The following is a 13618-nucleotide window of genomic DNA, read 5'->3' on the forward strand; positions in this document are numbered from 1 at the left end:
TAATCGTTATAAACGTTATATTCGAAAAATGTATTTCCTTTTACTTTTTTCTAGCAAGACAAATTTCCAATAAAATTAGCTTTTTGCCATGACGATTAATAAATCACAAGGTACAGAACGTTTGATAGAACTTGGATTAGATCTTCGGCAAAGAATGTTTTTAATCAGAAACTTTATGTTGCTTTTCGCGGATTGCGTTCTTTGGCAAGCGTTTAAAATATTAGCTGGTAATCAACGAATAACAAATATTGTTAAAAATTATGTATATAAAAGAAATTATTATATTATAATATTTTTCTGTTTTTTAAATGTGAAAAAAACAACTTTTGTTAACACTTAACTCAATAATAATGATATAATAATTATTCAGCGAATACTATAAAAATTTTTTACAATATAAATTTTAATAAGAAAATTTCATTTTAATATTAAAAGTTTATTTTAATATTTGGAAAATTTTATATTTTATATAAATTTGTTATAAAGAAAAAAATAATACACAATAATAAAATTCATAATACATAATCAACCATTTGCTTATCAATTTTTATTGTAATAATCATGACACCAAACCCGTTAACACAAGGTACGCTCTCAAAACTCCCCCCGCGAATATCGAGACCGGCACATGTGTGTATAATTATAAACTAAGTGTAATAAAACAAAACTATATGATATGGATCGGATTAAGAAACTTTATAAATAATAAGACACTTTGAGTAGCTTCGCTTATAATATATCAAAGGATAATTGAAATGTTAGTCGACCAAACTTAGCCAGGAAATATGTTTATTAATATGGAAATATATTTGACCATATGATTCGTGGTCCCTTACTTAAAAATATATCAATACTATCTATTAATATATAAAAGAAAGTTATTTAATAATAGTGAGTATATATAAATATATACGAAAAATACTATATATAAAAACAAGGTTTAAAGAATAAACAATTAATATGAGTTGGGTGGGAGTGGAAGTTGAATTTCTCTTATTCTTGATCCTGGTGAAAAAAATATATAATAATAACATTTAATCTTATATAAGTTATATAGATTAAGGGCCCGTAATCTACCACAAAGACTGTGGGGAAGACCCTAAATATCTTCGACAATATACTGTTTTAACAGAAACGGCCAAGTCGGCCTCCTTCGCTTTTCCAACAAAAGTTGTAGGGTTTTAAGAGAAGAATCTATTATACTGGGGGGAATTTATCCAGTATTGACCTTGGATGGCGTCGTCAAGGTAGGTCAGAGTCACATTGACTCTTTTTAAAATTGGGACACCCCTACATTTGATTGCATATTCTTATCTTAATTCCAAGAAAACTTTCAAACACTATAATAAGTTCATTATTTAAAGTACTTTGCGAGTTATGAGGGTTGAATGATTAGAGTAGCCCGGTTTTAAACATATCCAAGGTACTACATGGAGGTTACTTCGCTTCGATTTGCATCTGTTTGTGTGTGTGATCCAGCTAACTATAGGTCAAGATCGGTCGTGTGATCCAGGTCAGCAAAAGCAAAGACCCAACCAAATCAATCGAGCATTGAAAGACTGGAAAGCAATCTGACATTAGTAAAACAGTAAATAAAATTTGGATGCTCATTTATCATAAATATATTGTTCGAAAATGTGTGCGTTGTGCGTGCGTGCGTTGGGCGGTGTATTAAGAGATCAGGGTTAGTTGCAGCCAAGACGAGTTGCAAATGTTGTTTCAATGGTTTAAAGTAAATGCTGACTAGTGGCTGCCATTTACTTCCCTGACAATATGCTAACTTTGGTCAGAATGTTAGAAATGACTTTACGATCGTTTCAAAAGGTATCAAAGCCATTTCGACTTCCCTTATTCGCTGTATCAATTTGCTGTGAATGGTTTTAGGTTTTCTGTAAACCTTATCTTCAGGATATCCGCCATAGGATAATAATCAAAGGAGTTTTAGATCTGGTGACGAGGTGCCAATCCTCGTCCTCCCTCATTCTCCGTCTTCTTCCTAGTCCACCGTAGTTCGGAAAAGTCTTCATGTAAAGATACGAGCGTGGTTCTGCCCACCAAAATGGAGCAGGAGGCTCCATCATTGCTGAAACCATATTTCTTGATTATTTGGAAAAGTATTCTTATGGCTTGGAATTATTTGATCAACAAGTAATCTCTCATACCTTAGAGCGTTCAAATATTCTTAAAAAAAGAAACGGCCCTATAAGTAGCCATCTATATTCCGCACCATACATTTATTTTTGGATGTTGTGTGTGAGTTTCCCGCACCCAATTTGGATTCTCATGCTGACCATAAACGAAAAATTTGATATTTGAACTTCTCCCGTTAAGGTAAAAATTGCCTTCCGTCCTTGTGAAAACAATATTGATAAGGAAATGGGCCGACATCTATTTAGTGCCATCATTCTTTCACAGAAATGTATACGACGCTCCTCATCTCGTTTTGCAATTCTTGAACGTATTGGCAATTATATGGATGGAACGTTGTTTCTTCTTTAAATTCTCCAAAACCGACATGGAGCAAAATATCGTGAGTTTGAGTCGACTTCTCCTGAACACTTAAGAATTGGATCTTCAATAAATGTCTGCAGGAACATTTCAAGTGTTTTGTCTCGTCTGGTTTGCAGACAATGGTCTTCCTGACTTAGAGCGATGTGTCTTACGGGCTACCAGTTTGTCTAAAACGTGCTATTGTTTTAACACAGTGGACTTTTATTTAATTCGACGGTTCGGATACGTGGTGCATAAATAATCGAAACACATCAGAGAACGTCTTTCGTTATCACCCCAGTCCACGATTATGAGGATAGTGATTCTTCACGTTCCGACAAGTCGCCAGCCATTTTTAAGAACGTTTAATTTAATGAACTCGTACGTTGTTATTTGACGATAACAATTAGATTTTCTGCTGGCTGCAAGCTGAAGTTAGAGGTGCTCGTTCTTTGATAGCTTTATACTCTTGTTGAATTTTAAATGCGAATTTAGACTGCATGGTAGGTGCGTCACATAGCCGGGTAAATGAAGAACTTACGAGACTTTCTTACACGTTTGATATGGAGCAAGTGTTTTTGGCAATTTGTACTTCAGGAAATTATGAGGATATGTTGAGGAATCGATCTTGCTTAGTTAGCTGTTCAACCCACAACAGATGCAAATCCCGAGCGAGTAACCTCCATGTAGTGGACAGCTTGGATAATGTTCAATACCGGCGTACTCTATCATTCAACCCTCATAAGCTCGCAAGTACTTAATAAAATGAAACATTATTATAGTGTTTGGAACAGCTCTTAATGAAAGCTATAAGAATTATGCCAATCTAATGAGGGTTCATTTAAAAGGTCAATGTGTGACCTGTTGACCTAACCTTGACGACCCATCAAGGTCAAACTGATAGAATCAGTATATAGATCTTTCTTAAACCTACAAACTTTTGTTGGAAGACACTTTTCTGTAAAAGTATATTTCCGAGATATTAGGGGTTTCCACACTTTTTGTAGACCCTGTAAATTATACATACATATTATATATATTATATCATAATATATATTATATACACAGAGAGGTTGAGTGATAAGACAGATTCCTGAGATTTGGCGAGACGATTTTTCGCTCAATGAAAATGTCGATGATGAAGGCCATTATTTTTTGCATGTTTCACTTTTTTTGTTCATCATATATCTTACATTAAGTTAACATTAAACTCAATTGAGTAAACTCTATTTTAAAATTAATCGAGAATGTGGTTTTAATTAATATTTATTCTTACAAAGGCTTAGTTACGAAAAAAACCCTGTTTTCCAATCCACTTATAATCTCGAAATTATTAGGCTTCGACATTTTACGTTGAGACAAACGTCTTCCAATTATCCCAGACATCTGTCTTTGGAAAGATGATTATGATTTTGGGACACCCTGGTATATGTATGTTGTGTATGTGTACTATATTAATAATAAATTATATTGATATATAATAAATTATTATATAAGTATCAAAATGATGAAGTATTATTAATTGTAAAAGTAAAAAATTATGAGTGAAACTTTAAGAGTTTACACACTCTTCAAAGTTTTTATAAAAAACTAATGGTTTTAATTTAATTATATAATTATAACCTTGATTAGTATTTAATTGAACCTTGAAAAGTACCATCATCTTTATTTCTTTCAAATTTTTAGTTCCAATTTATTTAAAGTTAAGAGTGGCATGTTGCCCTGACGATTTTTTTTATATTTTCTGTATTGTTGACACTAAATATGTGGAATTAACTAAAAATTATAAAAATATTAATAAATAAATATAAACAATAAGAATAAATATATTAAATATAAAATATACAAAATATAAATATTATAAAATAATATAATAATATATATATTATATATGAAAAATATTTTAATAAATTATTTAAAATGAAATATTATTTTAATAAGTAATTACAATTTTGCTAAATTCTTATATATATATGTGTATATATATATATATATATATATGGGGCATTCCACGCCAAATCGGACGGTTTAAAAATTTTTGTTTTTGATTTTCTTAATTTTAGGTATTTTTTAGTACCCCTCAAAAGAGGCTTCCTGGTAACTTTTGAGATTTTTTTGATCACTGGTTCAAAAAATATCGAATTTAAAAAAAACCGCTCTTTTTTTGGCTTTTTGCTCATAACTTTCTTAATAATGGTCGAAATTCAATTTTTTTTTTCAAAATTTTCGTTTTTAGATGGCCTGTACAGAAAAAAATACAAAAAAAATATTTAAAGTGTTTTTAATCGAGATTTTGAATTTTAAGTTTTCAATCGTGTTTTTAAAATTGTGTGTATCCTTCGATTTTCTTGAAAATTTTCTATTTTAAACTTCTCTCCATCCTGCAACTTTTAAGCCCGGTCTGGTAGTGAGCCTTCCATAATTACTATTTTTTTTCGATTTTTAAAAATTAAAAATTTTGAATAGTTAATTACGTATTATATTTATTTTTTATAAGTGAAAATTTATAACTTTTATAAGTAAAAATTTTATATTTTAAAGGTTTGAAAATTAAAAATTTCATTTTTTTAAATTAAAGATCTTAAAATGGCTTTTATTCTTTATATAAATTAATTTTAATAGTATTTAAACAATTATAAGAATAAAATAAGTAAAAATTAAATAGTTTAGTTTATTACCTGTAGTTTGCATGATACCAATAATTTCTACATGATCACCTTTTCTAATATCAAGTAAAGTATAATCATCGTTACTAAAATTTATTACATGAATTTCCAGTTTGAATGTGCCATCAGTTATTGCACCACATCCAATAATTTTGTTCATGTTGTTGTTATATACTTCAGCAAAATTCGTCTTTACGTATCCTCTCAATACTAGAAATATTTGACGAATATATATTAACAAAAATAATAATAATTCCCAGACAGCACAGGACATTCTACGGACATTCATTTTATGTCCATTTTACGTCTGCACGTCCATGGACATAAAATAAACGTCCATTGTACATCCGATTTAAGACATCTGTTAGTAGTCAATATTTGGACGTCCACAAGATGTCCGGTCTTGGAGGTCAAAGTTTCTCGCGAGCACGCAAGCATGTATTAGTTCGTTCGTTTACCGCTACGTGACGTGCGATGCACTATCTTTCTCGTATTTAAGTTTTAGTTATGAGAATTATATAAAGTTTGCAAAAGGTAACAAATAAAATTAAAAATGTATTGTTCAATTTAATTTCTGACCTAAAAGCACGGGTTTCGGATATTAAATTAATTTTATAAGTCGGACAAGTAAATGTCCGGCAAATAAACGAAAATAATTGTTCATTATTTATTTAAGATGTAAAGTGCAATATGCAAGTATAAATTATAAATAAATTTTTTATATAAAATTTTTATGTAAAATTTTATATAAAATAAATTATATTATTATTTAGGGATTGAAATATATATGTTTCGTTTAAAAATTATATGTTTAGATCATAAAGATTGTTTTTTTTTCACACATATAATATACATTTTTTTTTAATTATCTGTTTTATAATAGTTTTGTGCAAAAAAAGTAACATTTAAATAATATGTGATATTGCATTAATGTATATGTGATATAAATTTTCTTTAATAAATGTATTGCTTAAAAAAATATATATTTTATCTTTTTAATGTGTAAATTCAAATTTTGTATGTAATCCCTTTTTCATCTCCTTATTATGTCCATATAAAATCCGTTTTGTATATTTGTTATTGCTAATTTATGTCCAATAATCGTCCATCGGATGTCTTTTGGACACATCAGGGTTTAAATTATGTCCTCCAATTTCATATTCGGATATGCTAAGGATATCCACTGTATATTTGAGGAACATAAAACGGACATTTTATGGATATTTTCAATATCCTTCAAGGATATTTGTAGAATATTTTATGAATATCTGTGTGCTGTCTGGGTTATATATAAAATATATTGTTCTATTTTAAATAAATATAAGAAAATTCTAAAAGATATAAATAATATTTTATATTATATTATCAATAATCCTGTTATTATTTTTTAATAAAATTTTTGATTTTATATATATATACGCCTATATTATATATAGAGTGTCCGAAAAACTGCCCGCAATACTTCGAGAAGTGATTCGGGACCGGAAAAAAAGATAAAAAGCTATATAAATATAAGTCCTGAAAAATAACTCATTTCTTAATTATAATAGTCATCTTTATATTAAAAACATTGTAATTTAATTTTTATAATTATAATAATCATAATTATAGTTTATTTCATAGTATTTTAATATAAATAACTTTATTGTGTGTGTAAGTATGAATATGTATGTGTATGTGCAGTGTATCCAATAATAACTACATTATCTCTCTTGTATATAGAAGAAGTTAAACAGAAAAAAGAAGAATTTTTTATCATTTTATGATTCTTACAACAATTAATGAGAAATTAATTAAGAAAAATTCACCAATTTACGTAAGTATTAGTTCGTGATGAGAAAAGACAGTCCATTATTACTATATAACCGTTGTCATTTATAGAGCGTTTCTTTTAAAATTTTAACAAATGTTTCGCATAATTGTCTTAAATAATAATAGAACATATTATCTATGTTTTAAATCTTTTAATAATTTAAAATCAAATTTGCATGGATCACTTAATATCTGAATCATTTATAACGAATAAATTTTTTTCTGATATCATCTAAATATTAATCATTTTCATTTATTTAATTTTTTAAAACTATATTTTTTAAATAGATTTCAATTATTCAAAATTTAAAAACAACCAAATAATTGAAGTTTATGGAAGAATAAGTAGAATAATTAGTTTAAAAAATAATTTTAAACAATTTAAAATTTGAATGTTTGATATGTAAACGATTGATATAAAAAAAATATTTATTTATTATACTATATTTATTTCAAATTCTAATAACGTATTAATTAAAAAAAGGTATATGGATTAAAAAATTATATGAAAAATATTTATATATTTTTATATTTATATTATAATATTATATTAATAAAAAAAAGAAATTATATAAAGAATACTCACTAATGCGATTTTTTGTAGCATTTAATACATCAGATAATTCAATTGTCTCAGGTGTGGTATCTACTATTTCCATTGGTTCAAATTTTCCAAGATTTGAAATTATTGTATTTGATTTTATTAATAGCTCATACGGCATATTACCATTGTTGAATTGAGGTATTTTTGGCGGACGTGCCTGAGTACCATCCAAATGAATAATCTATTTTATGAAATGTATTTTAATATTAAAAATATAATTATACATATATTTTACATAAATTTTTAAAGAATTACAAGTTATAAATTAAATATTTTATATTTTAATAAAATAATAATATTTAATAAAATAATATAATAATGTGTATAATTATATTAATATAAATATCGATATTAAAAGATTATGAAAAGAATGATAGATAAAATACACACATTATATTTGTTTAAAAGTATAACACTACATATGTAATTTTATTGTAATTATTATGCATATTATTATTAATATAATAATTTTTATAATATATTGTTATGTTATAGATTATGTTATATAATATATTCTTTGTATTATAATATTATTAATATTATAGATTATGTTATATAATATATTCTTTGTATTATATATATTATAAAATAGGATTTTTGGGTCAAAAATTATCAATGAAAAATTACATATTATATACATATTATGTGAAATATGTAATGAATTATATATTATACACACACACACACACACACACACACACACGTGTGTGTGTGTGTGTGTGTGTGTGTGTGTGTGTGAAATATACATGTACAAATGCTATTTACGATAAAGAATAGATATGTTTATTTATATATATCTGTAACGTATTTGTATATATCTCTAACGTAATATATATAATATATAAATATATATATATATATAATATATATAATATATATATTTCATTTGTATATAAATTCACAACTTAAAAAGAATTTTTATTTGTAAGTAATTTGTTTAACACAGAATGATTTATAAGCAAATATTAACTATTATTAAAACCTAATGTGATGTATAATAATATGTAATATACGTAATGTATAATAAAAACGTGAAATAATAATATGTAATGTATAATAAAAATGTAATAAAAAATGTATAATAATACGTAATGTATAATAAAAACAATGTATTGAGAATAAAAGTTAAATATTAAATATCAAGAAAAGAAAAAAATATAGATCTTTCTATTTTTCTCTCTTTTCCTAATGTTTAATATTTGATTCTTATTTCTAATATTTATTTTATATTACACCAATTGTGTCTATAAAATAACAAAAATACTGTTAGCGATAAAAGCATTATCACTGTGTGTATATATTAAATTAATTGTAAGATAGAACGACTTGATTCAAAATCAAATAATGATGATTTAAATATTTCTTTAGACAGTAGATTAAATATAACGACGTATATACATGATCTTCTAGACTATCTTTTTTACATTTTTTTTGACACAAAGAATACGCACATATGAAGATTCATTAATACTTATAAAAATTTATAAAGTTTACATTTTATCGTAAATTGCATATTATATGTGTATACAGTGTATATGTATATATATTTTTTTCCTCTTCTAATAATTTATAAGAATTTTTTAGTAAACATTTTCATTTTAGATACTTATTATAAATAAATAAATATATATATATATATATATATGTATATATATATATATATACATATATATATATATATATATTTATTTATTTATTTATAATAAGTATCTAAAATGAAAATGTTATATATATATATATATATATATATTAATTATTTATTTATTTATATTTATAAAGAATATATTTATAGAAGATGAAAAACAAAAAATATTTCACGGAAACATTAATAAATAAATAAAAATTAAAAATTAAAAATAATAATAATACTTACAGTGTTTACTTTTATATGATGTTCCACAAAATCAATGTCATCATTCCAGGCAACAATTTGAACCCTTTTTCCTTTTCCGTTATTTAAATAAAATTTGAAGAACTTATATTGTTGTTGCGAGCCCACGCAACGTGGAGATTCGATGTTATCAACATAGCCAACAATTTCACTAATATAATTTAATTAATATAATTAATAATATAATTTAATTAATATAATTAATATAATTAATAATAAATTAGAAGGCGCGCACACTTTACACATATTCATATATATATATATATATATATATATAGTATATATATATATATATATATATATATATATATACAAGATGTTTTCGACAACAGGCGGGATAAAGTTTAAGAAATGATTCTACTTGATAAAATAAGACGAAAATCAAGAATAACAAAAATTCAATGAAAGCTTCGTTTTTTTTAATTATAAGTATTTGAAAATTTGTGTGAAAGGTGTCTGAAACATGGTAATCTACAAAATTTTTAGCGAGCATAAGCTATATCGCTCTTAAAATATTATGTAACGCAAAAGTGTACAGTGAATTGCTAAATTCTGGATACTTTTTAAACAAACTTTTAAATATTTATAATTAAAAAATGAAGTCTCTACAGAAATTTTGTTACTTTTGATTTTTGTTTTATTTTATCATGTAGAATCATTCCTTAAATTTTGTCTTACTTATTGTCAAACATCTTTTATATATTCTACAGATCAAAATAATGTAAAATTGTTTTATAAATTTATAAAAAATATTTCAGATAAAAATTAGAGTTTAAAAAAGAGATCTATTTATTGATTTTATTAGTTTAATTTTAAGTCTTCAAAATCAAGGGAAACTTACTTTGAATTTTTTAAATTAAATTCCTTACTTTTATTGCATATTCTTTATACTAATAAAAGTTTTTATAAAATCAAATTTTAATAAAATCAACAGGTTTCTTCGTAATTTATAATTTACTTTGTGAGTACATGTGTTATGTGTATGTGTGTGTGTGTATATATATGTATAAACCGAACAGAATAAACAATTATTTTAATTAATTTTCATTATTCTTTTGTATTTTTTGCATTATTTATGTTACATTGGATATGTGTGTGTGTGTGTGTATGTATATATATATATATATATATATATATATATTTTTTTTTTTTTTTAATTAATATTAAGATTAATTATTAAAATTTTAAAAACAATAAATAATACAAAAAATAATGCAAAAAATGCAAATAATACAAAAAATATAAAAGAATAATGAAAATTAATTAAAATAATTGTTTATTCTATTTTATTTATAATTGTTATTCCTTTTTTTTTTCTTCAATTTTCATAAACTTTTTACTTACACTGTTGAATCATACATTTGTATACTTTCAAGTACATCACTTGGTGTTAATAGTTCCATTGCATTTAAATTGTCAATTTCAATAAGTTTATCAATATGATTTTCAGAGTTTTGAAATATATGATTTGAGTTATGATCTTCCGAATCATCCAAATTATATTGTGACATTTTTAGATTTAATATTGTAAAGATGCAAAATTAATAATTATCCTACAAAATATACAAAGATGAGATATATATATATATATTTCATTAATTATTTTACATGAATCTGTTGTTTGAAATAATAATTTAAAGAAAATATTAAAATAATTATTTTTTTTTACTGAATTAAAAAAGATTTATAATTTTAATGCTTTAAAATAGTGTTTCAAAAATATTTTATAAAAATTTTTAAAAATGTTTTAAAAAATATTATTTCCTGATTACGGGATGAAAATATAAAAAATACAATTTACATATTCTATTCATTCTTCTATATCAATAATTTTCATGTTTTAAATGTCAATGTTTTTTTTTGTAAATCATAATGTAAATTATATGCAAAATTATTATAGATTCTCTTCTTAAAATAAAATTGCAAATTATTTGAATGACACAAAAGTATTTAAAACGTACAATTAGAAAAATTAATACAAAGAACCATTGTAGCCTTTCATAATATTCAATATACAAACATAATTTTAATTGTTTATATAGAAATAGAAATGTAGACAATTTTTGATTTATTTTTTTTAACTTAAGATTAAAAATGCAAACATTTTGATTTATTTTTCTTCTCAATTCAAGACTAGAAATCTAAATATTTCGATCTATTTCTTCTTAATAAATTGAATTGTAAAAAAGTGTTATGATAATACTTTTACATTTACACAATAATACAATTAATATAAATTAAGTAATATATAAGTTATATATAAGTTTTATGATATTATTAAGCTTTCAAATAAGAATTATTTTAATTTTCTTTAAATATTATTACATTTTTTACAAATTTTAATAAATTATTCATAAAAATGTTATACATATTATAATGTAAACAATGTTTTATTCATCGAAACTTATAGAAAAAATAATATCTGATAAAATTAAAAACTTCTGATAAAATTAAAATCAATTAGCAAATATATTGTAAAAGTATTAAATATATTGTAAAGTATTTATTCACTTGAAAATGAATCGTTTTCAAATTAAGATTAATAAATATACAAATATATAAATATAAATTTGTATATTACATATTTATATCTTTTAAAATTACAAAACTGAAATATATATATATATATATATATATATATATATATACTATATTTTATGATATTACTTATACTACGATTTTATAATTTTTAACGATAATATCATTATCATTATCATGTATTATATACATATTTTAACATCAAAATATGTATACAATAATATTAATAATAATGTTATCGTCGTTAATAAAAGTTATAAAATCGGAGCATTGTACATATTGTTAGAAAGCATTCATAATAATCTGCATAATAATAGTAATGTGAATAAGTATATGTATATGTGGTGTGTGTCTATTAATTTAATATAACAATTTATTACATTATAAACTTATAATTTATTATATTGTGGTATTATGGTAAACTTACCTCAACAAAGTTCTGTTGAAAGTGAATTTTAATCGTGTTCTTATATTCAATTGCGTAACACTTAAACGTGTTCTTAATCGCGTATTAATACTTGTGCACTTAACGCGTATCAACACTTAAATGTGTATTTAATAATTAATACACTTAATCTTACTTATTCTTTCGACGCAGTCAAACTGGAAATAGCAAGCTCTCATTAATACAACGAAATCGTTATCTTTTACCACATCATGTAGTATATACATAGGCATAATAGACATACCATAGATCAGGAATGTCAAAGGTACGACCCACGGACTAGACGTTTGAATCTTTACCATAGATGCTATTTACGTTTTGGAGTGAGTTAAAAATACTTCTATGTTTGATAAAACGAGAGAACCTGCATACAATACAAATTATTACAATTACATTGTAGGAATGTCTCTGTAATGTTTCATTGCAATTTTGCAAGTTGCAATGAAACATTACAAAGACATTGCAAAGAACAAATCTACAAATTGCCAACACAGTTGCAAGATAACGTAAAAATTTGAGAAAAATTTTTAAATTAAAATTTTACAATTATATATTTTTAAAATAAAATCTATAGTTATATATAGGATATATACAAACTATAGATAATAAACTAAACTATTCAATTTTTACTTATTTTATATCCTTATAATTGTTTAAATATTACAAAATCATTTTATATAAAAAAGTAAGTTCACTTAAAGAGCTTTATTTAAAAAAAAATGAAATTTTTAATCTTTAAATCTCTAAAATATAAAACTTTTACTTAAAAGTTATAAAAGTTATAAATTTTTACTTATAAGAAATAAATATAATATATAATTAGCATCTGCTCAAAATCATTCAATTTTTTTATATGTAATAACTATTCATATAACATATTATATAATTTTTTACAAATTAATAACTCAAGTATATAATAACCATTGAGAAACTATATAAATTAATAAATTCCTCATACTATATAGTACATTCCAATAAATAGAAGACATTAGAATAAATAGGAGATGAAAATCTAGATTTCATTCTATATCTTCTTAAAAAATAAAATTGAAAAAAGTATTATAATTACTTTTAGATTTTGTATGATGCAACAAAAATATTGATTATATACGCTGTATATATAATTGTGTAATATAATAATAATAATAATAATGAAAAATCTATTAGTATGA

At 23.7% G+C, this 13618-nt stretch overlaps 1 protein-coding gene across 1 annotated transcript; it reads right to left on the reverse strand.

Annotated features, from left to right (window-relative positions):
• Nucleotides 1-5168: 5168 nt before the first annotated feature.
• On the reverse strand, nucleotides 5169-10974 carry LOC112638588 (the record flags this gene model as incomplete). The annotated part of the gene is made up of 4 exons (XM_025410583.1): nucleotides 10808-10974; nucleotides 9446-9614; nucleotides 7555-7753; nucleotides 5169-5366 (listed from the first exon to the last, which is right to left on the reverse strand). Coding segments are annotated over exons 1-4 (733 nt in total), but the record flags the coding sequence as incomplete, so codon positions are not given.
• Nucleotides 10975-13618: the final 2644 nt, after the last annotated feature.

The sequence above is a fragment of the Camponotus floridanus genome, unplaced genomic scaffold, assembly GCF_003227725.1.
Source record: "Camponotus floridanus strain SB8 unplaced genomic scaffold, Cflo_v7.5 scaffold327, whole genome shotgun sequence".
Classification (NCBI taxonomy): Eukaryota; Metazoa; Arthropoda; class Insecta; order Hymenoptera; family Formicidae; genus Camponotus; species Camponotus floridanus.